General features: G+C 34.5%; 2 protein-coding genes across 3 annotated transcripts; both read left to right on the top strand.

Annotated features, from left to right (window-relative positions):
• Positions 1-1,696: 1,696 nt before the first annotated feature.
• On the top strand, positions 1,697-16,499 carry LOC110930429 (WAT1-related protein At2g37460). Of its 2 annotated transcripts, none has more exons than XM_022173730.2 (4): positions 1,697-2,051; positions 15,306-15,467; positions 15,709-15,860; positions 15,928-16,499. In XM_022173730.2, exons 1-4 carry the CDS (start codon positions 2,028-2,030, stop codon positions 16,142-16,144), a joined length of 555 nt encoding a protein of 184 aa, XP_022029422.1. In that variant the 5' UTR covers positions 1,697-2,027; the 3' UTR covers positions 16,145-16,499. The 2 variants fall into 2 exon arrangements, with proteins under 2 accessions (XP_022029422.1, XP_022029421.1); XM_022173729.2 differs by lacking the exon at positions 1,697-2,051 and adding an exon at positions 14,524-14,899.
• A 1,084-nt stretch (positions 16,500-17,583) lies between these two features.
• LOC110932431 lies at positions 17,584-24,242 on the top strand. The gene is made up of 8 exons (XM_035988258.1): positions 17,584-17,679; positions 18,454-18,542; positions 18,631-18,765; positions 19,173-19,259; positions 20,570-20,684; positions 20,759-20,909; positions 22,436-22,518; positions 23,900-24,242. Exons 1-8 carry the CDS (start codon positions 17,584-17,586, stop codon positions 24,017-24,019), a joined length of 876 nt encoding a protein of 291 aa, XP_035844151.1. The 3' UTR covers positions 24,020-24,242.
• Positions 24,243-27,973: the final 3,731 nt, after the last annotated feature.

The raw sequence follows: 27,973 nt of genomic DNA, 5'->3' as shown, positions 1-27,973 counted from the left end.
CGGTTCGATTCGAAACAGTACGGGTCGAAATGGTTCGCGTCAAAATGATTTGCGTCAAAACGGTACCCGTCGAAATGGTTCGCGTCGAAACGGTACTGGTCGAAACGGTTCGGTTCGAAACGGTACGGGTTGAAACGGTTCGCGTCCAAACGGTTCGCGTCGAAACGGTAGGAAACCCGTCCCGACCCGAAACTCGTCTCGTGCGGAATCTCGTGTAGGCCCAAAACCCGTTGCGATCCAAAACCCGTCCCGTGCATAAACTCGTGTCGGCTCGAAACCGACCCGAACCGTTCCGATCCAAAACCTGTGTCGTGCCGAAACCCGTCTCGGCCCGGAACTCAATTTTAACTGAACCCGTTATGATCCAAAACTCGTTTCGTGCCGTAACCCGTCTCCTGCGGATACTTGTGCCAACTCGAAACCCATTCTAATCCGAAACATGCCCCGTTTCATTAATACACTAACCTACATCGACCCATTTCTTTAATGTTATCGACCCGCTTTGACCCGAAAATAACAAGATGGACTTTCAAGCCCATTTAGTTAAAATATCTTACCCAAACCAACTCATATAAATTTAAAAGCAACCCATACTGACCCACTTGAAAGGCTTTGGGTCAAGATTGCCTCATCTAATTAAAATATTATACAAGATTATAGAAGGAAGGAGATCCCTTCTACATAACAAAATATACTTGTTATCAGTGGAAGATTTAGGAATTTTTTTTCAAGTGGTTTACTTTTTTAAATGTTTCAATATCATATGTTCGAACATAAAAAATTACGAGTCGAGTAAGGTTTATCTCATAATAAAAATACAATAATGAAAAATTCACAGCTGTTTTTATCTTTTGCAATTAGATTAAACTCTCCATTTCTTTTGAGATAACGACTTGCGAACTAATAGAGATAACGACTTGCTAACTAATAGAGAATCGCATACACCATATGATATCAACAGAGATAACGACTTGCAAACTACAAAAGCTTGCATACCAACTACTAGACTAGTCTATACATATGTTTACAAGGTTCTCCTATAATATATTAAAGGATTTCTTTAGAACTATAAATTACAAACCGAACGGATTCTGGAAACCCCCTAAATAGCTCTAGATTCGCCCCTGAAGTTCTTATATAAAAAAATATACATAGTAATACTAAAGCAAAACTACTCTTTTAAAATGGTTGCAGAAGAAAAAATAATATTATTAAGCAGGCAAAAATAAGATAAGCAACAACTTGAAGCAGAGATGAGCATGGTATCCATTCGGTACCAAACTGGTATTAGTACCGAAAAAAGGGAAAAGTGGGTTTCAGTACAGGTAAAATACACCGGTTCAGTGTGGTTATTTACGGGTGTTTTACCCGTAAATACTGGTACCGAAAAACAAAGAAAGTGGGTACCGGTACTGGTACCCGAATATACCCGGTACGATTCGATACGGGTATCTAATACCAAATGCTCATCCCTAACTTGAAATGAAAAAATATACTCCAATGTATGGTATTTTAAAATGGGGGACCGAAATATATGGTATGTGATCGATAGTGTGATGCAAAAGAAAAGGAGGTTGTTGGCTCATGTTCTCGATAATAGTACGATTAATTAGTTATTTTTATTGTTTTTTGTTATTCCATCGTTGGCTCTATTTAAGGCCTTCATTTGTTCACATTTTAACATAAGTATTCTCTCCGTATCTTTCTTTGTTCACTTCTTTCAATTCACTAGAAACGTTTTTTAACAGCAAATTTGGATTACTGACGAACTACTGGTGTATCATCGTGCTACCAGCGGAACTACCCGATTATATCTATATCCACTAGGCTATAATGCCTATACACTAATAATTCAGGAGGAAACCCAATAAATAAATCTGGGAAAATCCCCCTTTGTGAGAATCGAATCCAGAACCTAATAGTTCCTAAGTCTTATCCCACCCCAAAATACCATTATGCTATAATATCATGGGCCAGAGAAACAAATTACATACGTGAGTGTGTATATAAGGGCCTGAGCCAACACAATGGCCCATAATTTCAGAGAAAAGGTAAAAGTATGGTATACATACTATTTGGTTTAAAGACCAAAACACGATATCCACGTTAAATCTATATCTATCTATATTATATTATATAAAAGAAACAATTGGGGGACACGTATCACCTTGTGGTTTAACCTCAGCTAAATTTTTCCCCCTAAATGAAAACCCCTAAATGGATCCTTCGATTTGTAACGAATAGTCCGAAATCTCATTACTCACTTTCCTAATACACTATACGTTTCAAAACACAAACCCTAACTCTCTCTGGCGAACACTATGCCTTTAATCTGTTCACATATTGTTGTTGCTTTGATTGTTTATCATTGTTTGTGTCAGGACATGAAATTCGTTGTTTAATTTGGATGTTGATTAAAATTTTATGTTTTCACAATTATCTGTTGTTAGGATTTAGGGTTTATTTTGGCAATGGTTGTTTGAATCGATATTGATTTCTTATAAACTCACAAAAAGAATTTTCATCGATTGAGATCAGGAGTTGAATTGGATCGTCCTCTTCATGTCTTGACACAAACAATGATAAACATATATATTCTACAAGTAAGAATATATATGTTTAGTAGAAATATTATTAATAGATGTGTTTAGTAAAATATATGTTTAGTAGAAATATTATTAATAATTTAATTAATGTGTTTATTTGTAATGTGTAGGCAATTACACTAAAGTCATACCCGGATGAGCTGGCTATGACCGCTTGGATATGCTTATTGGCGACAATCGAGGGTGCTATAGCGGCGTTGATCATGGAGAGGGGGAACCCTGCAGTTTGGGCTATAAAGTGGAACACCACACTTCTAGCAACACTCTACTGTGTAACCAACTCTAACTACATTTTTTTAGAAAATGATTTAGATGGTTTATGTTGTAATCAGTACTTTTGGCCCGTTAAACACATTTAGCCCTAAATTGGCGGTTTAACTTGGTATAATTAGTACATGGGTGGAATCTGCAAATTTTATGGTGTGAACTCCAAATTTTATGGTGTGAACTCCAAATTTTACTCGTGTCTATGCAGGGGATAATATGTTCAGGTGCTGTTTACTACGTCCAAGGGATCATTATGAGAGAAAGAGGTCCGGTTTTTGTGACTGCATTTAACCCATTGTGTATGATAATCGTAGCTTTCATGGGATCGATTTTTCTAGCCGAGAAAACATAGCTAGGAAGGTAAAAAAAATATAACAGTTGTTAATTATTTGCCATTTTAGCCAAACCGCTAACTTTATGTTCTCCAGGGTTCTAGGAGCAGTTGTCATAGTTGTGGGGCTTTATATGGTCCTTTGGGGTAAAAGCAAGGAGCACAAAGATCCGTCCATTTCTATGGATGAGCATACAACACCCGAAAACCAAATATTGGGTAAAGACTCCGAAACAAATTGCAACGACCAGATTATTGCTATCAAAACATCTGATGAAATTTGCGATAAACATGATCAGACGGCTCATGTTTGATAGGCGTGTTCGGTTTCGGCATGCATGGGGTTGGGTCGTATCTTTTATTATTTGTTTTGTTTCTTTTAGTTAAGTATGTGACTAATGGGTGTAGAGGGGGATGCCCCATACCCCACGTTATTGTTAATCTCAGTAGTATGGTTTGTTAATTATGATTTAACAATTATATGTTTGCCATATCGATCTTCCCTTCTTTAATACCACTTAATTCGAATCACACTCGCTAGACTTGAATTACATTTAGGTTTATTTTTTAATTTCATACTCTTGGTGATTATTTCAAATACATTTGCTAAATTAGACATATTTGATTAATAAGAAATATGTTAATGAATTTTGTTATATCTGATCCAGAATCTAAATGTTTTATAGGTTAGCACTATCAAGACATGTGAAAATGTACTCTTCTTTGAAATATTTCGAGGGTTTTGATTTCAGTGAACAAAAGCGTAGATTTAAAAGTAGGTTTAGAAAGTGTTTAAGGTAACCGGTTAAAAAAACTAAAAATAAGTCTACTTTTAAAGTGTTTGAGTTAATTGTAAGGCTGTTGGTGTTGACCAGCATTCGACAAATCAATTTGCAGAACAACGTTGGCACCACAACAACCTTGTCAACTGTAAGGCTGTTTTTGATGACCAGCATTCGACACATGTCCTTGTGCATCGAGGGAACTGTAGTTTACAACCAAGGCAAATGTTGCTGAAGCGGTTGGTTCATCAGCAATCCTTATTATTTACAATCGCACAGGTACATTATTAACTCACGTTTCGTGAGAGTTTAAAATACAAAAGTCCCTTAACGTGCATAGCGTATGCGACCACCAAATAACGTGCATAGTTATGCATATAAGATGCGTAATTAGGTTTTATTCATGCGTGAATTATGTGACCACATGCGTAATTAGGGGTTTCACCAGTATGTTTTTTGTATTTTGCTCATGCATGATTTTGTGTTTAACCTATGCGTGATTTACAAACCAATATGTCTAATTAAGTCGCATATGCTTCACACCTTAAAGGGCTATTGTACCTTAACCTTCCCCTATGTTTTGTATCTGAAACAGGTTACATAGATCCAATATAAGTACCAGCCTATAAAGAAACGGGTCAAGTGGCCTGTATTAACATAGAACACAAGTTTTAATTGCTTTGATTCAAACCTGTTTTGACCCATTACCCGACATGAGCTCCCCTCCCTCTACTTTGTCACTTTAGGTTATTATGATGGTTATGCAAATATAATAATCTTTATTTTTTTTACAGAACTATTCAAGATGGTGTGTGAAGCAGATGATCCAGACGTTAATATTGGCATCCCTGTAGTCATGCTTCCACAAGATGCTGGTGAAAGTTTGAAACAGAGTCTCCATGAAAAAAATAAATGGCCCGGTTCATTGAACGCTTTATTGAATTATTAATTGAGAAGAACAAACCTTAAATTAATTGGAAATTCCTATGTTTTTCGACAGTTTCTGTGCAGCTATACTCTCCAAAACGCCCATTGGTTGATGTTGCTGAGGTGTTTTTATGGCTTATGGCTGTTGGTACCATTCTGTTCGCATCTTACTGGTCTTCTTGGAGTGCTAGAGAAGCAACTATTGAGCAGGACAAACTTTTAAAATAGACAAAGAACCGTCTTCTTCCCTTAAGGACACCTCTGATCGGGCAAACACTCTCTGTTTCTTTTTTTAATTCGATGTGTATTCTATTACCAGGTTGTTTAGTTTAATGATTTTTTTTTATTTAGGGGTTATTTTCATGATTAGGAATTGTTAGGGTTTCTATATGGTTAGATCGGCCCGTTTATTCCATAACCTCACCCCTGCTTTTAGATTTCATTCTTTATGTTTCATCTTCCTGACATAAAACCCTAATTGCTAGAATTTAATAGATGTTGACTTTAAGTTAAGTAGCTATTTGTTTTGATGTGAATGTAATACAGTACTGTGAAAGAATACTCAGGACTCTTTTCAAGATGGTAACACTTGGAAGCCCTAAATCTCGAACAAGAAATTAACCGGTAATTGCTTTCCGATTTATCTCCTGTTTTCCAAGAAGACTCTTCCAACATCCATTGGAAAATCGTTTATGGCTAATCATTGATCTAACAGTTGCCGGTAAGTGAATCAACGATCATCGTTATGATGATTATTACGAGGTGTTTGATCCAGTGGTATTTGTGGATCTATACAGTTCTAATTAGGTCATGAGATTTAAATCAATTTAGAGACGATAATTTTATATGTTTGTTAATCATTTGTCATTTTGCAATCTTTTCTGTGCACATAACTGATGATGTTGTTGTTGCATGCATATTAAATGCTACATTGGTTGTTCCTGAGTTGGATCATCATTAGTTTTGGAAAGACGATAGGTGAGTTGAGATTTCCTTACTAAAAGATGTCTTGAGTTAGTAGCGTGGTGTTAACTTATTTATCTGATTTATATTATTAACTATGCAGTGATTTTGCAAACATTTTTGATGTGGATTGGTTTATTTCTTTCCTTGCGAAACAGATTTCATTAGAAAATACGGGGTTGGTACCGGTACCGCAAAACGGGAAAATGGGAACTGGTACTAGTACCGAATATACCCTATACGGTACCAGTTCGGTACCGGTACCGGTACCCGGTGCCAAATGCTCATCCCTAATCGTGACTACAGTTGATCCGTATCCGAATGTTGCTTTGGTTATATAAGAATATAAACATAAAGTTGGAAAACCGAACATCAGAGTACCAAAATGTGACTAGAGTTGACCTGTATCAGAAGTTACATGGCTGACTCAAACCTATTTTTACATTTCTTTGTTTTAAGGTGCAAGGAAGAAAAAAAATGTCTAGCCGACTTTCGACCTCTCACACAATGTATTTGACCGATGCGAGTAAATGATGTGCTTCTTAAGATCAAAGCCAAGGTGAAATTGTTATAAAATCAAAAGAATTTCTTTTGATAGGTTAGCAATCTTATATTTCTTTTTCCTTTTTTCAATTTGTTTACGGTTCACCAAGTTCCTATTTCTCTTTTCGTGTTGGGATTGCAGATGGTGCTGTCATGCTCTCTTTGCTGGTATTGTTGGCTCTAATCTGGTATTTTGGAGTCGGTTCCCAATGGTGCCATAGGTGGTTTCGTCATAATTATTCCGGTTTGGTCTAAATGTGTTTTGAACCAACATTTTCATTTTCTTATGTTTACTGATGATCTATGCAGTTAATGCGGTAAAACATCGGATATCGGTCAAGGACCGATATTTGAAATATAGGTTATCTCGGTGAGATATCGGTGGGATATCGGTAATTTTAATATAATGCAGAATTTATATATATAGCAATTTAACACCAATAATTCAGTGATATAACGGTTATATCGGTCAAATATCAATTAAGCATAAACCTACTAATTCACACCATGATTTGTCAATGTTAACAATTTCAACTAATCTTTCATCTCTGAACTTTCTATAACCAAAATACACTTTCTACAACTTTACATTACAACAATTACTACTCCTACAATCTTAATCATTCATCACCATCTATGCATACAAGTGGGTTATCTGACATAAGTCACTAATTAGAGAAATTTCAAGCATAATTTCATTCTAATTAAACTAACATACATTCATTCCCAATTTCATTCATCTTTAAGATTGATCAAAACCCACTTTCTTCAAAATCATCAAATCAGAAAATTTCAACTTACTATTTGTTAAGAAAGTTAAGATGATCAAGATTTGAGTTTCATGCACCAATTTAACATTAGATTGCCCTTTCAATTTGCTTGTTCTTGGCCAAGTAGGGTTTGCCCCCTTTCTTCTTGTCTGGTCGATCTCAAACACACGCCCAGAGTGTGTGTTTTGAGTTTGTTTATTTTAAACACTTCCTTTCTCCATTTTACCATGTTTAGTCCCTCTAGATTATGTGTTTATTTATTCTTAGGTATTTTCTCATTCTTAGGTTTATATATCATAACATAATCCTTAACTAAATTTATTATATAATTCACTTTTAACAATTATGCACAATTTAGGGTGTTACAATTAAATTGTTTATGTCCTTCTCTCATTTTTTTTCTTGAGGATTTGTTTTCTATTTGGTTCATATTCTATGATATCTTGTATTTGTGTAAAGTATTTTATTTTTATTAGAATGGTGTTGTGATGATCTACTATGCTTGTATATTACAAAGTTATTTATACTAGATAAATATAGAAATGCTACAAATAAAACAACCAATGAAATCTACAAGAAAATTCTTATTGAAATTTAATGATTTGTTATTTGTTTCTTCCAAACTATTTGTTTTTTACACGATTTTAATTTGCAACAAATAAATTTATCATCATTTGTTAAAACCGTGTTTCACGCGAGCAATAGCTAGTTGCATATATACCAATGGGATGGTGGTTCATTGGCAAAGACAAACCCTTTAAATACCCATGTTTGGGAGGGGGACATTTTGGGTTCAAGTACCACAAACGATGACAAAAATTAAAAATAAAAATTAATATGCATATATGTAAACATACTTTACTTTAAAACTCAAAGAGATAGAGATAAAATAAAAGACAAAGTAGCTAGAGGGAGACATAAGCCATTTTTATATGTATCATTTTCATTAAGCGAGATAAATATTAGTTATGAAATGAAAGCGATATGCCAATATATATGTGCATTTGATTCTTTGCAACAGCAAATCTGCATTTATAGCACTTGTTCCACTTGAAGCGGTATTGTTCGATATTGATGGAACTCTTTGTGATTCAGATCCCATCCACTTCGTTGTTTTTCGAGAATTGCTTCAAGGGGTTGATTTTTTTTCTTCTTCAAACAATTTATGAAATTCTTTTTAAACGATGTACATTTAATTATGTTTAACAGACTGGTTTCAACGGTGGGATTCCAATAGATGAAGATTTTTTTGCTCAAAATATTTCCGGAAAGCTTGATGATGACATTGCAACTGTTCTTTTTCCTGATGATATCGAAAGAGGTTTAGATTATGTGAAGAAAAAGAAGAACGTTTTAGGAAGTAAGCTCTTTTAAAATCACGAAAGTAGTCATATTTTTTATTTTTTTTATAATATATATCTAGAAGAATGGAGCATTACTCTCTAGATTTTCTCACTTGTATTTAATCTTTCTTATGAATGGGTTGGTGAAGGAAAAAGCTGTGCCATAAAGGGTCTATGCAAACTAACTAAATGGGTTGAAGATCATGGGCTGAAACGGGCTGCTGTTACTAATTCCCCTAGGCCCAATGCTGAGCTCATGATCCCAACTCTTGGCCTAACTGATTTCTATCATAATCATATCATTGGTGATGAGTGTGAGGATGCCAAACCGGCACCCGATCCTTACCTAAACGCTCTTAAACTTATTAGGGGCTTTTTGTTTAGCTTTTAATGAAGCTGTTAATGGTTCAGACCTTTTATTGGTTTCGCACTTAATGGTTGAGACTGTTTATTTCGCGAGCAGATGTCAAATGATTCAGACAAATTCATTTGAATGATTAAGCATTATACTGAGTCTAAATGGTTAAGACCTCTTATCTGAATTGGCCAGACATTTGCCTCTCTCTTAATAGTTCAGACCTCTTACTAGTTCAGCACTTAATGGTTCAGACCCTCTTACTGGTTCAGCACTTAATGGTTCAGACCCTCTTACTGGTTCAGCACTTACCTATCAGAAGTTGCCAAACAACCTCTAAAAGTTTCAAAAGACCATACTTTCATTTGTGACTTGTGAGGTATTATTACTATTACTGTTACTCATACTGGTACTGTTACTAGGGATATTGGCCTCTAATAATTTTTACTAGACGTCATTGGCCATTAGCAGTCCCACCATTTTTATTCCCCCTGACGATCCCACTTTTCAACTATTTTTCGTCCACAGGTCCTCAGTTAAAAAAAAACTTAATTTCGTTAAGTTTTTTATTTCCAAATTACAAGTAACGTTTTAGGGCTTTTGATCAGAACAAGGATACGGGTCTATTGATATAAAACTTACCTCGAAACGGTGCTCCAAACGACTTAATTTTTGTTAGCTGGAAGTTTAAACACCCGAATTGAAGCACCATTTTCGTCGTTTGGAGCACAATTTCAAGGTAAATTTTACATCATTCGACTCGTATACTCGTTCTGATCAAAAGCCCTAAAATGTCAATTTGTAATTCGGAAAAAAAAATTAATGGAGTTTTTTTAACTGGTGACCGGTGGCAGAAAAATAACTGAAAGGTGTGATTGTTAGGGGGAATAAAAAAAGGTGAGACTGCCAATGACTAATGACGTCGGTATTATTAGAGGCCAATATCCCTTATTAAGTTATTATTGTTATTATTATTATTATTATCATTATTATTATCTTTAACGCCTTTTTTTTTTTAATATTTTATAACTGAAAACTACTTGATGCAATCGTTTGTTTCCATAACTTTCTTTTACTGTAAACATTTCACAATTATGATAGATACTTACACTTTTGTATGTGTGGGTCAATAAATGATTACAAGAATTAATTTATTTTCGTTATATTATTCCTTTGGAATGTGATTTCAGAGTTGTATATGTAGTTTGGTTGATTTTTAATTTGTTTTCTCTTTTTAACTATAATGATAATTTAAATGTAGTCTGTGTCAACCCATTTATAAATAAACAGGTCATAATTATCAATTCTATAATAGTAACCTAATGTTTTGTTTAATCGACGTGATTTAGGATCCAGTTTTGGGGATAAAGGTGGGCGTTGCAGCTGGAATGCCAGTTATTGGATTAACGACTAGAAATCCCAAACACATGCTCATGAAAGCAAATCCTACACTTGTCATTGAAAATTATGAAGACCCAAAACTATGAGAAGTCTTAGGAGAGCATAAAAGGGAGAATGAAGCTTGATACAATGATTATATTGAAGACATGTCTCTAGATTCAATCTGCTTATGAAATTTGTTTCCTTATATTAATTGTATTATGTCTAAAGTTATGTGGTGTATGAAACTTTGTACCCTATTATCAATATGTTGCATCCTTTTGTTTTGTCAAGTACTCGTGGATGGAATCGTTACTTCTTAGAGCATATATAGTCAGGGATGATGACCATCAGGTCATATCGGATTTAGGAAGACGACCGGCAATCCCTCCACGAACCCCGCCCCCTTTCTTCCTTCCATCTATGTACTATCTGTATAATAATGGTCCATGGTACTTAAAGAGTTCAACATTGGAGATTGGGTGTACTTAAAACTCCAACATTATAACTCTTCTAGATCTGGAAGGTGATTTAGGCGGTGAATTAGCAGAAGGAAAAGGCGGAGGAAGAGAAAAGAGCTAAGGCAGCGTTCAAGTTGACGCCGTTACCGTTCATCCACTATTCATCATTGTGTTTGAAGTTAATATGTAGAGTAATTATACTTATAATATGATCCTTTCATTTTCAACTACACTTACACTTACCCTTTATACCATACACTTTTGCTCTTGTTTTTTCTTTTGTTTTCTTTCTAACCATCTTTTGAGATATGACCCACTCACAATCTTTCTGTTTTGCTTTTTTTATTTATTTATTTTATAGTTTTCAAGATATGTTGTTTACTAAAATTGAATACATCATTCTGACGTGCTTATTTTTATCTATGTGTCAGTGTAAATTTCAGTCAAAATGGAGTTGTGCGTAATAATATACAAGCTATCGAATCACAAATGTATACAAGTCGCAAAAGCTGCGTTATGGTTTCGAATTTTCTTTTTTTGCAAAGTTTTTTTTGTTAAATCTTACAACTTTGAAAATGCGATGTCTAATAATATCATAATATGTCTTTGCGACATGCTTACATTTATCAACGTTTCGTCGTGAACTATTTAAACTGAGTTTATGGATGTAAATTTAATTTGAAACCAAGGGAATCAATAGTAATGTACAAGTCATCAACATCATAACTTACAAATTTCAACCCTAATGACGTTGCGTGCATACGCACACTACTCAACTCAAATGTTAAATGAGTTGGTGGAATCTAGCTATCTTATCTTGATGCAAACAACATGAAGACTCCCGATTTCAAAATATCAATTTCTGTGATGAAAGGATCACATTTCTCGATTTCACAGTTTATTTCTAGTGTTTTTGTATGTATGTATGTATGTATGTATGTATGTATGTATGTATGTATGTATGTATGTATGTATGTATGTATGTATGTATGTATGTATGTATGTATGTATGTATGTATGTATGTATGTATGTATGTATGTATGTATGTATGTATGTATGTATGTATGTATGTATGTATGTATGTATGTATGTATGTATGTATGTATGTATGTATGTATGTATGTATGTATGTATGTATGTATGTATGTATGTATGTATGTATGTATGTATGTATGTATGTATGTATGTATGTATGTATGTATGTATGTATGTATGTATGTATGTATGTATGTATGTATGTATGTATGTATGTATGTATGTATGTATGTATGTATGTATGTATATGTCGTGCATGCACATGAGCTTGTCTACAATGCTCCAAATATTATTAAAATTAGACCTGGCAAATGGGTCGGGCTGTGTCGGGTCGGGCTGGGTCGGGTCGTGTCGTGTCGTGTCATGGGTCAAAACGGGTCAATTAAAAAAAAGGGGTTGTTTTGGTTCGGGTCGGAACGGGTTCGGGTCAGAACGTGTTTCGGGTCGGGTTGGTACGGGTCAACGGTTTGTGTCGAAACGGTATGCGTCGAAACGATTCGCATCAAAACGGTTCGATTCGAAACGGTATGGGTCGAAACGGTTCGTGTTGAAACGGTACGCGTCGAAACGGTTGGCGTCGAAACGGTACGCGTCGAAACGGTTCGCGTCGAAACGGTACAGGTCGAAACGGTACAGGTCGAAACGGTTCGATTCGATTCGAAACGGTTCGATTCGAAACGGTTCGATTCGAAATGGTACGGGTCGAAACGGTTCGCGTCGAAACGGTACGCGTCGAAACGATTCGGGTCGAAACGGTTCGCGTCGAAACGGTACTGGTCGAAACGGTTCGCGTCGAAACGGTAGGAAACCCATCCCGATCGAAAACTCGTCTCGTGCGGAAACTCGTGTCGGCCCAAAACCCGTTGCGATCCGAAACCCGTCCCGTGCCGGCCCGAAACCGACCCGAACCGTTCCGATCCAAAACCTGCGTCGTGCCGAAACCCGTCTCGGCTAGAAACTCAATTTGAACTGAACCCGTTCCGATCCAAAACTCGTTTCGTGCCGTAACCCGTCTCGTGCGGATACTTGTGCCGACTCGAAACCCATTCTGATCCGAAACATGCCCCGTTTCTTTAATACACTAGCCCACATCGACCCATTTCTTTAATGCTGTCGACCCGCTTTGACCCGAAAATAACAAGATAGAATTTCAAGTGACCCATTGTGACCCATTTAGTTAAAATATCTTACGCAAACCAACCCATATAAACTTAAAAGCCACCTAAGCTGACCCACTTGAAAGGCTTTGGGTCAAGAATGCCTCCTTAAAATATTATACAAGAATACAAGATTATAGAAGGAAGGAGGTCCATTCTACATAACAAAATATACTTGTTATCAGTTGAAGATTCAGGAATTTTTTTCAAGGGGTTTACTTTTTTAAATGTTTCAATATCATATGTTCAAACATAAAAAATTACGAGTCGAGTAAGGTTCATCTCATAATAAAAATACAATAATTAAAGATTCACAGTTGTTTTTATCTTTTGCAAATAGATTAAACTTTACATTTCTTTTGAGATAACGACTTGCAAACTAATAGAGATAACGACTTGCGAACTAATAGAGAATCGCATACACCATCTGATATCAACAGAGATAACGACTTGCAAACTACAAAAGCGTGCATACCAACCAGTAGACTAGTCTATACATATGTTTACAAGGTTCTCCTACAAAATATTAAAGGATTCCTTTAGAACTATAAATTACAAACCGAACGGGTTTCCAGAAACCCCTTAAATAGCTCTAGATTCGCCCCTTAAGTTCTTATATAACAAATATACATAGTAATACTAAAGAAAAACTACTCTTTTGAAATGGTTGCAGAAGAAAAAATAATATTATTAAGCAGGCAAAAATAAGATAAGCAACAACTTGAAGCAGAGATGAGCATGGTATCCATTCGGTACCGAACTGGTATTGGTACCGAAAAAAGGGAAAAGTGGGTTTCAGTACAGGTAAAATACACCGGTTTAGTATGGGTATTTACGGGTGTTTTACCCGTAAATACCGATACCGAAAAACAGAGAAAGTGGGTACCGGTACTGGTACCCGAATATACCTGGTACAATTCGGTACCGGTACCCGATACCAAATGCTCATCCCTAACTCAAATGAAAAAATATACTCCAATATAAGGTATTTTAAAGGAATAATGGATTTTAATAATTCAAACTTTCACTCATTGGCCGGCAACGGACCCAACTTCAAAAATAATCGGTGGTGGTCCCAACTTTTCGTATATTGTAAACCAATGTACTTTTACTAAAAAAAATCTTAATTTCTTTTTGTCTCCTTATCCTTTTCGGTTTAGTAAAGGTCCATTGGTTTACATTATACGAAAAAGTTGCCGAAAAGGATAAGGAGACAAAAAGAAATTAAGGTTTTTATTAGTAAAAGTCCATTGGTTTACAATATACGAAAAGTTGGGACCACCACCGGTTATTTTTGAAGTTGGGTCCGTTGCCGGCCAATGGGTGAAAGTTTGGATTATTAAAATCCATTTTTCCTATTTTAAAATGGGGGACCGAAATATATGGTATGTGATCGATATCCCTAACTCAAATGAAAAAATATACTCCAATATATGGTATTTTAAAATGGGGGACCGAAATATATGGTATGTGATCGATAGTGTGATGCAAAAGAAAAGGAGGTTGTTGGCTCATGTTCTCGATAATAGTACGATTAATTAGTTATTTTTATTATTTTTTGTTATTCCATCGTTGGCTCTATTTAAGGACTTCATTTGTTCACATTTTAACATAAGTATTCTCTCCATATCTGTCTTTGTTCACTTCTTTCAAATCACAGAAACATTTTTTTCTAACGGCAAATTTGGATCACTGACGAACTACTGGTGTATCGTCGTGCTAACAGCGGAACTACCCGATTATATCCATCTCCACTAGGCTATAATGCCTATACACTAATAATTCAGCAGAAAACCCAATAAATAAATCTTGGAAAATCACCCTTTGTGGGAATCAAATCCAGAACCTAATAGTTCCTAAGTCTTATCCCACCTCAAAATACCATTATGCTATAATGTCATGGACCACAGAAACAAATTACATACGTGTGTATATAAGGGCCTGAACCAACACAATGGCCCATAATTTCAGAGAAAAGGTAAAAGTATGGTATACATACTATTTGGTTTAAAGACACAAACACTATATCCACGTGAAAGCTAGATCTATCTATATATTGTTGTTGCTTTGATTGTTTATGATTGTTTGTGTCAAGACATGAAATCCGTTAGTTTAATTTGGATGTTGATTAAAATTTTATATTTTCACAACTATCTGTTGTTAGGATTTAGGGTTTATTTTGGCAATGGTTGTTTGAATCGATATTGATTTCTTATAAACTCACAAAAAGAATTTTCATCGATTGAGATCAGCAGTTGAATTGGGTCGTCCTCTTCATGTCTTGACACAAACAATCATAAACATATATATTCTACAAGTAAGAATATATATGTGAATAGAAATATTATTAATAATTAATTAATGTGTTTATTTGTAATGTGTAGGCAATTACACTAAAGTCATATCCGGACGAGCTGGCTATGACCGCTTGGATATGCTTATTGGCGACAATCGAGGGTACTATAGCGGCGTTGATCATGGAGAGGGGGAACCCTGCAGTTTGGGCTATAAAGTGGAACACCACACTTCTAGCAACACTCTACTGTGTAACCAACTCTAACTACATTTTTTTTAGAAAATGATTTAGATGGTTTATGTTGTAATTAGTAACTTTTGACCCGTTAAACACATTTAGCCCTAAATTGGCGGTTTAACTTGGTATAATTAGTACATGGGTGGGATCCGCCATCTCTAAATATATCAGGCGTATAACAAGGCCAAAAAAGGAAGAAAATTGAAAACAGGTAATTATGGTGTGAACTCCAAATTTTACTCGTGTTTATGCAGGGGATAATATGTTCAGGTGCTGTTTACTACGTCCAAGGGATCATTATGAGAGAAAGAGGTCCGGTTTTTGTGACTGCATTTAACCCATTGTGTATGATAATCGTAGCTTTCATGGGATCGATTTTTCTAGCCGAGAAAACATACCTAGGAAGGTAAAAATATATAACAGTTGTTAATTATTTACCATTTTACCCAAACCGCTAACTTTATGTTCTCCAGGGTTCTAGGAGGAGTTGTCATAGTTGTGGGGCTTTATATGGTCGTTTGGGGTAAAAGCAAGGAGCACAAAGATCCGTCCATTTCTATGCATGAGCATACAACACCCGAAAACCAAATATTGGGTAAAGAGTCCGAGACAAATTGCAACGACCAAGTTATTGCTATCAAAACATCTGATGAAATTTGCGATAAACATGATAAGACGGCTCATGTTTGATAGGCGTGTTCGGTTTCGGCATGCATGGGGTTGAGTCGTATCTTTTATTATTTGTTTTGTTTCTTTTAGTTAAGTGTGTGACTAATGGGTGTAGAGGGGGATGCCCCATACCCCACGTTATTGTTAATCCCAGTAGTATGGTTTGTTAACTATTTAGTTAAGTGTGTGACTAATGGGTGTAGAGGGGGATGCCCCATACCCCACGTTATTGTTAATCCCAGCAGTATGGTTTGTTAACTATTTAGTTAAGTGTGTGACTAATGGGTGTAGAGGGGGATGCCCCATACCCCACGTTATTGTTAATCCCAGTAGTATGGTTTGTTAATTATGATTTAACAATTATATGTTTGCCATATCAATCTTCCCTTCTTTAATACCACTTAATTCGAATCACACTCGCTCAACTTGAATTACATTTAGGTTTATTTTTTAATTTCATACTCTTGGTGATTATTTCAAATACATTTGCTAAATTAGGCACATTTGATCTATAAGAAATATGTTAATGAATTTTGTTATATCTGATCCAAAATCTAAATGTTTTGTAGGTTAGCACTATCAAGACATGTGAAAATGTACTCGTCTTTGAAATATTTCGAGGGTTTTGATTTCGCGAAGATTTAAAAGTAGGTTTAGAAAGTGTTTAAGGTATCCGGTTAAAAAAAACTAAAAATAAGTCTACTTTTAAAGTGTTTGAGTTAATTGTAAAGTTGTTCGTGTTGACCAGCATTTCGACAAATCAATTTGCAGAACAACGTTGGCACCACAACTACCGTGTCAACTGTAAGGCTGTTGTTGATGACCACCATTCAACACATGTCCTTGTGCATCGAGGGAACTGTAGTTTACAACCAAGGCAAATGTTGCTGGAGTGGCTGGTGCATTAGCAATCCTTATTATTTACAATCGCACAGGTACATTATTAACTCATGTTTTGTGAGAGTTTAAAATACAAAAGTCCCTTAACGTGCATAACGTATGCGACCACCAAATAACATGCATAGTTATGCATATAACATGCGTAATTAGGTTTTATTCATGCGTGAATTATGTGATCACATGCGTAATTAGGGGTTTCGCTATTATGTTTTTTGTATTTTGTTCATGCATGATTTTGTGTTTAACCTATGCGTGATTTACAAACCAATATGTCTAATTAAGTCGCGTATGCTTCGCACGTTAAGGGGCTATTGTACCTTAACCTTCCCCTATGTTTTGTATCTGAAAGAGGTTACATAGATCCACTATAAGTACCAGCCTATAAAGAAACAGGTCAACTGGCCTGTTTTAACATAGAACACAAGTTTTAATTGCTTTGATTCAAACCTGTTTTGACCCGTTACCCGACATGAGCTCCCCTCTCTCTACTTTGGCACTTTAGGTTATTATGATGGTTATACAAATACAATAATCTTTATTTTTTTACATAACTATTCAAGATGGTGTGTGAAGCAGATGAACCAAACGTTAATATTAGCTTCCCTGTAGTCATGCTTCCGCAAGATGCTGGTGAAAGTTTGAAACAGAGTCTCCAGGTGTTTTTATGGCTTATGGCTATTGGTACCATTTTGTTCGCATCTTACTGGTCTGCTTGGAGTGCCACAGAAGCAGCTATTGAGCAGGACAAACTTTTAAAATAGACAAAGAACCGTCTTCTTCCCTTAATGACACCTCTGATCGGGTAAACACTCTCTGTTTCTTTTCTGAATTCGATGTGTTTTCTATTACCAGGTTGTTTAGTTTAATGATTTTTTTTTATTTAGGGGTTATTTTCATGATTAGGAATTGTTAGGGTTTCTATATGGTTAGATTGGCCCGTTTATTCCATAACCTCACTCCTGCTTTTAGATTTCATTCTTTATGTTTCATCTTCCTGATATAAAACCCTAATTGCTAGAATTTGATAGACGCTGACTTTAAGTTAAGTAGCTATTTGTTTTGATGTGAATGTAATACAGTACTGTGAAAGAATACTCGGGTCTCTTTCGAGATGGTAACACTTGGAAGCCCTAAATCTTGAACAAGAAACTAGCCAATAATTGCTTTCCGATTTATCTCCTGTTTTCCAAGAAGACTCTTCCAACATCCAATGGAAAATCGTTTATGGCTAATCATTGATCTAACAAGTGTTTGATCCAGTGGTAAGTGAATCGATGATCATCGTGAAGATGATTATTACGAGGTGTTTGATCCAGTGGTATTTGTGGATCTATACAGTTCTAATTAGGTCATGAGATTTAAATCAATTTAGAGACGATAATTTTATATGTTTGTTAATCATTTGTCTTTTTGCAATCTTTTCTGTGCAGATAACTGATGATGTTGTTGTTGCACGCATATTGAATGCTACGTTGGTTATTCCTGAGTTGGGTCATCATTCGTTTTGGAAAGACGATAGGTGAGTTGAGATTTCATTACTAAAAGATGTCTTGAGTTAGTAGCGTGGTGTTCACTTATTTATCTGATTTATATTATTAACTTTGCAGTGATTTTGCAAACATTTTTTATGTGGATTGGTTTATTTCTTTCCTTGCGAAACAGATTTCATTACAACATATGGGGTTGGTACCGGTACCGCAAAACGGGAAAATGGGAACCGGTACCAGTACTGAATATACCCGGTATGGTACCAGTTCGATACCGGTACCCGGTACCCGGTGCCAAATGCTCATCCCTAATTGTGACTACAGTTGACCCGTATCAGAATGTTGCTTTGGTTATATAAGAATATAAACATAAAGCTTAAAGCTGGAAAAAACCGAACATCAGAGCACCAAAATGTGACTAGAGTTGAACTGTATCAGAAGTTACATGGCTGACTCAAACCTATTTTTACATTTCTTTGTTTTAAGGTGCATGGAAGAAAAAAAATGTCTAGCCGACTTTCGACCTCTCACACAATGTATTTGACCGATGCGAGTAAATGATGTGCTTCTTAAGATCAAAGCCAAGGTGAAATTGGTATAAAATCAAAAGAACTTTTTTGATAGGTTAGCAATCTTATATTTCTTTTTCCTTTTTTTGATAGGTTAGCAAGTTCCTATTTCTCTTTTCGTGTTGGGATTGCAGATGGTGGTGTCATGCTCTCTTTGCTGGTATTGTTGGCTCTAGTCCGGTATTTTGGAGTCGGTTCCCAATGGTGCCATAGATGGTTTCATCGTAATTATTCCGGTTTGATCTAAATGTGTTGTGAACCAACATTTTCATTTTCTTATGTTTACTGATGATTAAATTGTTTATGGCCTTCTCCCATTTTTTTCTTGAGGATTTATTTTCTGTTTGGTTCATATTCTATGATATCTTGTATTTGTGTAAAGTATTTTATTTTTATTAGAATGGTGTTGTGATGATCTACTATGCTTGCATATTACAAAGTTATTTATACTAGATAAAAATAGAAATGTTACAAATAAAACAACCAATGTAATCTACAAGGAAATTCTTACATAAATTTAATGATTCGTTATTTGTTTCTTCCAATGTATTTGTTTTTACACGATTTTAATTTTCAACAAATAAATGTATCTTCATTTGTTAAAACCGCGTTTCACGTGGGCAATAGCTAGTTGCACATATACCAATGGGATGGTGGTTCATTGATAAAGACAAAACCTTTAAATACCTAGGTTTGAGAGGGGGAGATTTTGTGTTCAAATACAGGGGCGGCCCTGGAGGTGGGCGGGGAGGACCACCGGCCAGGGCCCGAGATTCCGAAGGGCACGTTTTTTAAAAAAAAAAAAAAACTTATATATGTTATAATTTTTTTAAGAGCATTCTAATATAGTTAGGTGAATAGCTTAGTGGTTAAGCTTCCCTTTTCCAAACTTGAGATCCCAGGTTTGAGGCCTGCTTGCTATTACATTTTTTGCTGTTATAGTGGTTAAGTTCCCCTTTTCCTCTTTTGAAGGGTTTTTTATTTTAAATCTAAAATAGATGATATTAGAGAAATAGGAAATGTGTTTGCTATTTTCATTTTTTCCTTGTTGTATCGTGTTTTTTATTACGTGATAAACCTTATTTGGCCCGAATCGTTGAACCGACCCGCAACCCGAAACACATGGCCGTAGTATCTTTGTTTGGTCTGAGCGAACACTATGATTTCGTGAATAGTTATATAAAAAACTAGTTTACATTTATAGGGCCGAAGGGCACATTTTTTCGAGCTTGAACAGGGCACACGAATTTTTAGGGCCGGCCCTGTTCAAATACCACAAACGATGACAAAATTGAAAATAAAAATTAATATGCATATGTAAACATATTTTACTTTAAAACTCAAAGAGATAGATAAAATAAAAGACAAAGTAGCTAGAGGGAGACGTAAGCCATTTTTTATATGTATCATTTTTATTAAGCGACATAAATATTAGTTATGAAATGAAAGCGATATGCCACTATATATGTGCATTTGATTCTTTGCAACAGCAAATCTGCATTTATAGCACTTGTTCCACTTGAAGCGGTACTGTTCGATATTGATGGAACTCTTTGTGATTCAGATCCCATCCACTTCGTTGTTTTTCGAGAATTGCTTCAAGGGGTTGATTTTTTTTCTTCTTCAAACAATTTTTGAAATTCTTTTTAAACAATGTACATTCTAATTATGCTTAACAGATTGGTTTCAACGGTGGGATTCCAATAGATGAAGATTTTTTTGCTCAAAATATTTCCGGAAAGCTTGATGATGACATTGCAACTGTTCTTTTTCCTGATGATATCGAAAGAGGTTTAGATTATGTGAAGAAAAAGAAGAACGTTTTAGGAAGTAAGCTCTTTTAAAATCACGAAAGTAGTCATATTTTTTTTATAATATATATCTAGAAGAATGGAGCATTACTCTCTAGATTTTCTCACTTGTATTTAACTAGTTTTTGCCTCGCCCGCGTTGCAGGGCAAGAAGCCGAATATTTTTCTCTCATAACATGTATGTCTGTACAGAGGGCAAAATCGTAATTATATTTTGAACTGGAGGTGAAATCATGATTTTAAAGTGAGAGCAAAATCATAATTTTGAGCTAGGGGAAAACATAATTTTATTTTTAACTGTAGGAAAAAACGTAATTTTGAGCTGAGGGCAGAATCGTAATTTTGAACTAAAGGAAAAAACAACATTTTATTTTTAACCGGGGCAAAAACGTAATTTTAAACGGAGTGCGAAACCGTAATTTTAAACTGGGAACAAAATTAAAAAAGAGTTTTTGAACCGAGGGCAAAAGCGTATTTTGAACTAAGGCAAAAGTATAATTTTATTTTGAGCTGAGAGCAAAAACGTAATTTTAAACGAAGGACGAAAGTGTAATTTTAAATTGGGAAAAAAATTTAAAAAAAATGAGTTGGTCCAATAGGGAAGTGACAGGGAGCTAATAATTTTGAGTTAGGGGGAAAACATAATTTTATTTTGAACTGGAGGCAAAAACGTAATTTTGAGCTGAGGGCAGAATCGTAATTTTGAGGCAGAGGGAAAAACAAAATTTTATTTTGAACTGGGGGCAAAAGCGTAATTTTTAACGGAGGGCGAAACCGTAATTTTAAACTGGGAACAAAATAAAAATTGAGTTTTTGAATCGAGGGCAAAAGCGTAATTTTGAGCTAAGGGCAAAATTAAAATTTTATTTTGAGATGGGGGCGAAAACGTAATTTTACCTAGGGGCAAAATTATAATTATAATTTTTAGGTGGGGCAAAACCGTAGTTTTAAACGAAAGACGAAAGCTTAATTTTAAACTGAGAATAAAACTAAAGTGAGAGACAAGCTACCTGGTGTATATGTGGATAATGTGGATAATCTTTCTTATGAATGGGTTGGTGAAGGAAAAAGCTGTGCCATAAAGGGTCTATACAAACTAACTAAATGGGTTGAAGATCCTGGGCTGAAACGGGCTGCTGTTACTAATTCCCCTAGGCCCAATGCTGAGCTCATGATCCCAACTCTTGGCCTAACTGATTTCTATCATAATCATATCATTGGTGATGAGTGTGAGGATGCCAAACCGGCACCCGATCCTTACCTAAACGCTCTTAAACTTATCAGGGGCTTTTTGTTTAGCTTTTAATGAAGCTGTTAATGGTTCAGACCACCTTTTACTGGTTTATCACTTAATGGTTGAGACTGTTTATTTCGCGAGCAGATGTCGAATGATTCAGATAATTTCATTTGAATGGTTAAGCATTATACTGAGTCTAAATGGTTAAGACCTCTTATCTGAATTGGCCAGACATTTGCCTCTCTCTTAATAGTTCAGACCTCTTACTGGTTCAGCACTTAATGATTCAGACCCTCTTACTGGTTCAGGCGTTCAACACTTACCTATTCAGAAGTTGCCAAACAACCTCTCAATGTTTCAAAAGACCATACTTTCATTTGTGACTTGTGAGGTATTATTACTATTACTGTTACTGTTACTGTACTGTTACTAGGGATATTGGCCTCTAATAATTCCTACTAGACGTCATTGGCCATTAGCAGTCCCACCATTTTTATTCCCCCTTACGATCCCACTTTTCAACTATTTTTCCTCCACCGGTCCTCAGTTAAAAAAAACTTAATTTCGTTAAGTTTTTTTATTTCTGAATTACAAGTAACGTTTTAGGGCTTTTGATCAGAACAAGGATACGGGTCTATTGATGTAAAATTACATCGAAACGGTGCTCCAAACGACTTAATTTTTGTGAGCTGGAAGTTTAAACACCCGAATTGAAACACCATTTTCATCGTTTGGAGCACAATTTCAAGGTAAATTTTATATCATTCGACTCGTATACTCGTTCTGATCAAAAGCCTTAAAATCTCAATTTGTAATTTGAAAAAAAAATTAACAGAGTTTTTTTAACTGTGGACCGGTGGTAGAAAAATAATTGAAAGGTGTGACTGTTAGAGTGAATAAAAAAAGATGAGACTAACAATGGCTAAGGGTATAAGGAGTGGTTAAACACTTTAAAGTGGCAAACCAAAAAACCGACCAATCAGAGCGTGCCATGTCAATTAGGCAAAAGTGTTTAAACTTTGCTGAAAATTGTTGGCAGTGGTTTAAACACTTGCTGAGTGGTAAACTATTTTTTTTTTTAAAAAAAAAGAAAAAAATTGTGATTGGTTGAGATAGGAATGGACCCCACCCACAATATCCCCCCTCTCTCTCTCTCTCTCACTACCCTCTCTCATGTAACCGATCGGCAAACCTTTACCGATTTTGTTTGTTTGCCGCGTACCGACATAGTCGGCGGCGGTGTTTGCCGATCGGCAAACATCTTTGCCAACCTTCACCGCGTCCCACACCGTATACCCTAATGACGTCGGTATTATTAGAGGCCAATATCTCTTATTAAATTATTATTATTATTATTATTATTATTATTATTATTATTATTATTATTATTATTATTATTATTATCATTATTATTATCTTTAACCCCTTTTTTTAATATTTTATGACTGTAAACAACTTGATGCAATCGTTTGTTTCCATAACTTTCTTTTACCGTAAACATTTCACAATTATGATAGATACTTACACTTTTGTATGTGTGGGTCAATAAATGATTACAAGAGTTAATTTATTTTCGTTATATTATTCCTTTGGAATGTGATTTCAGAGTTGTATATGTAGTTTGGTTGATTTTTAATTTGTTTTCTCTTTTTAATTATAATGATAATTTAAACGTAGTCGGTGTCAACCCATTTATAAATAAACAGGTCATAATTATCAATTCTATAATAGTAACCTAATGTTTTGTTTAATCTACGTGATTAATGTTTTAGGATCCAGTTTCAGGGATAAAGACGGGCGTGGCAGCTGGAATGCCAGTTATTGGATTAACGACTAGAAATCCCAAACACATGCTCATGAAAGCAAATTCTACATCGCCTTCCTATGGATAAAGCATAGAGCAAAACTAGGATCTTTAGATTGGTCTCGAAAATTATGAAGACCCAAAACTATGAGAAGTCTTAGGAGAGCATAGAAGGGAGAATGAAGCTTGATACAATGATTATATTGAAGACATGTCTCTAGATTCAATCTGCTTATGAAATTTGTTTCCCTATATTGATTGTATTATGTCTAAAGTTATGTGGTGTATGAAACTTTGTACCCTATTATCAATATGTTGCATCCTTTTGTTTTGTCAAGTATTCGTGGATGGAATCGTTACTTCTTAGAGCATATGTAGTCAGGGATGATGACCATTAGGTCACATCGGATTTAGGAAGATGACCGGCAATCCCTCCACGCCCCCCCCCCCCTCCTTCCTTCCATCTATGTAATATCTGTATAATAATGGTCCATGGTACTTAAAGAGTTCAACATTGGAGATTGGGTGTATTTAAAACTCCAACATTATAACTCTTCCAGATCTGGAAGGTGATTTAGGCGGTGAATTAGCAGAAGGAAAAGGCGGAGGAAGAGAAAAGAGCTAAGGTAGCGTTCAAGTTGACGCCGTTACCGTTCATCCACTATTCATCGTTGTGTTTGAAGTTAATACGTAGAGTAATTATACTTATAGCACGATCCTTTCAATTTGTCAGAACTAATGAGCGATTGCTAGGCAGCTGCTTGGCACGAATAAAAACTACATTAAGTCAACCAAGTAAAATAAATCACTGCCATAGTTTTGTCCAAAAAAACCATGGCAAGATTGTAATTTTGAACTGAGAACAAAATCGTAATTTTGAAATGAGGGAAAATTATATTTTGAACTGAGGGTAAAATCGTAATTTTTAGCTGGGACAAAAGCACAATTTTTACCAAGGGCAAAGCCGTAATTTCAAGCTAGACGTGTACATACCGCAATTTTTAAGTAGTCGACCACATGTTTATTATATTAACAATCTTTTTGTCATCAACTCGAATTCACAATTTTACATACTGTAGTACCTAGAACAACTTGTGAAAAAATAATCTAGAGTTAATTGCCAAAATCGCCCCTGAGGTTTGGGCACATTTGCCATTTTTGTCCAAAATGACACTTTTGTACCATTTTGCCCCCCACGTTTGTAACTTTTTGCCATTTTCATCCAAATCACTAACTTAGTTTATTTTTTCTGTTAAGTTAAATGATATTTGGATGAAACTGGCAAATATAAACCACAGGGACGATTTTGGCAATTTACTCAAACTATTTTTAGTTTCTCTTATTTAATTAATTTTGTCACATATATAATAAAAAATAATATACATACAATTTTTTTATGAAAAAAATAATAATTTTGTCCCATATTTTTTATAAATTTTCATCCAACCACTAGCTAAGTTAACTTTTTTTCTATTAAGGCGAAGGATGTTTTAAATTTTATAAATTAATACAGAAATTAAAAATTAATATACAAATATCTTAATTTTCATTATAATTGAAGAACTAAAAAACTAATTCTAATAAAAGACTTCAAATAATGTTACATGACATTAAACTTAAAGTTAATTTATTATAACTGAAGAACTAAAAAACTAATATATATATATATATATATATATATATATAAGAAATAAAAAAGTGTAAAAACTTTTTTTGCTTAAATTTCGAATTATATAATTATATTCAAAATTTAAGAACTATAAAATATTGAGACGTATATAAGTATATAACTAAATATTTATAAAAGTTTTTGACAAAATTTTATAAAGGTTGAAAGTTGATAACTGTTTGAATAAAATAATGTTATAAAGGAATAAAAAGTGAACAGCTTTACGTAATTTGAGCTTGGGCTATGGTACTCCCAAATCTTTCAGAAATCATCACTAAGGATAACAAATCAAATAACATTTATAAAAAATTTCATAAAACTCAGGTAATAAAAAAAAGCAATAGAATATGTTACAAGCAAAATAATACATTTACATAAAAATAAACTAAAAACTAAAAATAGATAAGAACTAAAAAAACTAACTGAAAATGTATGATTTCTTTTTCTTAGGATAAGAACGAAAAAAACTAATAAAAAATGTATGATTTATTTTTCTTCTTATATTTAAAACTGCATGTATTTATTAAAAGTTTAAGAGCGAAAATAGGAATAATGGAATTTAATAATCCCAACTTTCACCAGTTGGCCGGCAACGGACCAAACTTCAAAAATAGCCACTGGCGGTCCCAACTTTTGACATTTTGTAAAATATTGGACCTTTGCTAACACCGTCCAAGGGATGTTAGTGGTGACCACCAGTGGTCCAATGCTTGAAGTTGGGACCATCCTCTCCTCCTATCCCAGCAAGGGTCCAATGTTTTACAAAATGTCAAAAGTTGTGACCACCAGTGGTTATTTTTGAAGTTGGGTCCGTTGTCGGCCAACTGGTGAAAGTTGGAATTATTAAATTCCATTATTCCGCGAAAATATTGAAAAGTATATACCAGATTTTTCTCTTAATAAAACTGATTTATATAAAGAAATTGGAAATTAATTTCAAATTGCATGTATATTCTTTTTTATTATATATGTGGCAAAATTAATTAAATAAAAGAAATTAAAAAGAGTTTGAGTAAATTGTCAAAATCGTCCCTGTGGTTTATATTTGACAGTTTCATCCAAATATCATTCAACTTAACAGAAAAATAAACTAAGTTAGTGGTTTGGATGAAAATGACAAAAAGTTACAAACGTGGGGGGCAAAATAGTACAAAATTGTAATTTTGGATGAAAATGACAAATGTGTCCAAGCCTCAAGAACAATTTTGGCAATTAACTCAATAATCTAAAAAATAATCCAAACTCTATGTAGATAAGCATTTCTTTCGTACACATTGTCCTTGTTAACAACGGCAACAAATTTAGGGGCCCACTATCTGGATTAACATGATAACTAGTTAACTACCTCATAAAACACATGTTCATGACTTTCTGTCCCTTAAGAATTTTTGGTCAAGTTTCGCCACTGGTTGGGGGTATTGTTTTGTATTGGTCTTTTGTCCGTTTGGATCGAAGGTTTGTCTTAATGAAGTTAAATTTAAAATATATATATATATAGGGTTCGGCTACAAAGTCTATTTTTCCTACAAAGTGTACAAAGTCATAAAACACCACAATTTGAGCCATGAAGCACACTTAAAAACCACAAATAACAAAGTGGAGATCACTAAAACACAATATCCAAACCCTAATTGTCCATAAAAACTTCAAACACACCATCGTAGAACTATGAATATAAAACACAACACGATAATCAACATAAAACACACTAATGTTAGTCATTTGATAATCAAAGCCTTATCATCCAAAACACAATACAAAACCCATAAATATGTCATTTTAGTACTCTTCACTTTTTTATTTGTGGGTTTTGAGTGTGTGTAATAGAACTACACCCGTGTGGTGTAGTTCTCGCGGTTCTTACAACTCGGGGTGGTTTTCATTCTAGCGGCTATATATATATATATATATATATATATATATATATATATATATATATATATATATATATATATATATATATGATTTTTGATTCAATGTATCAAAGAAGTCTATTTGATCATCTAGGCTCGTTAATTAGTCAAAACTTTATTTTTGTCTTTAGTATTATTACCAACACCTTTATATCTATCTTTTGTTTGATCTTTGAATAAGGTATGAAACAAATTATATGTAATAATAATAGACGAATTTCTATGTTCAAGGAAAAAACAATAGTTTACGTTAAAAAGAAGGGAAAAAAAAGTTAACTACATCCATGGTAACCCTAAATTACGGAACATGGGTTAAAGATTATTATGAAAACACAAAACAAATGTAAGTTGTAAATATTTGTATAGTAATTATGTAATGTTTGTTTCATTGGGATTTCTAGTTTCCTGTTAGCTCTGTCTTTTCTATATATTTGTTTGTTTGGGATTTTCAGTTTCCTAT

The sequence above is a fragment of the Helianthus annuus genome, chromosome 3 (genome assembly GCF_002127325.2).
Source record: "Helianthus annuus cultivar XRQ/B chromosome 3, HanXRQr2.0-SUNRISE, whole genome shotgun sequence".
NCBI lineage: Eukaryota > Viridiplantae > Streptophyta > Magnoliopsida > Asterales > Asteraceae > Helianthus > Helianthus annuus.
The sequence above is the reverse complement of the archived record's forward strand: the minus strand, read 5'-3'. Positions and strand labels throughout refer to the sequence as shown.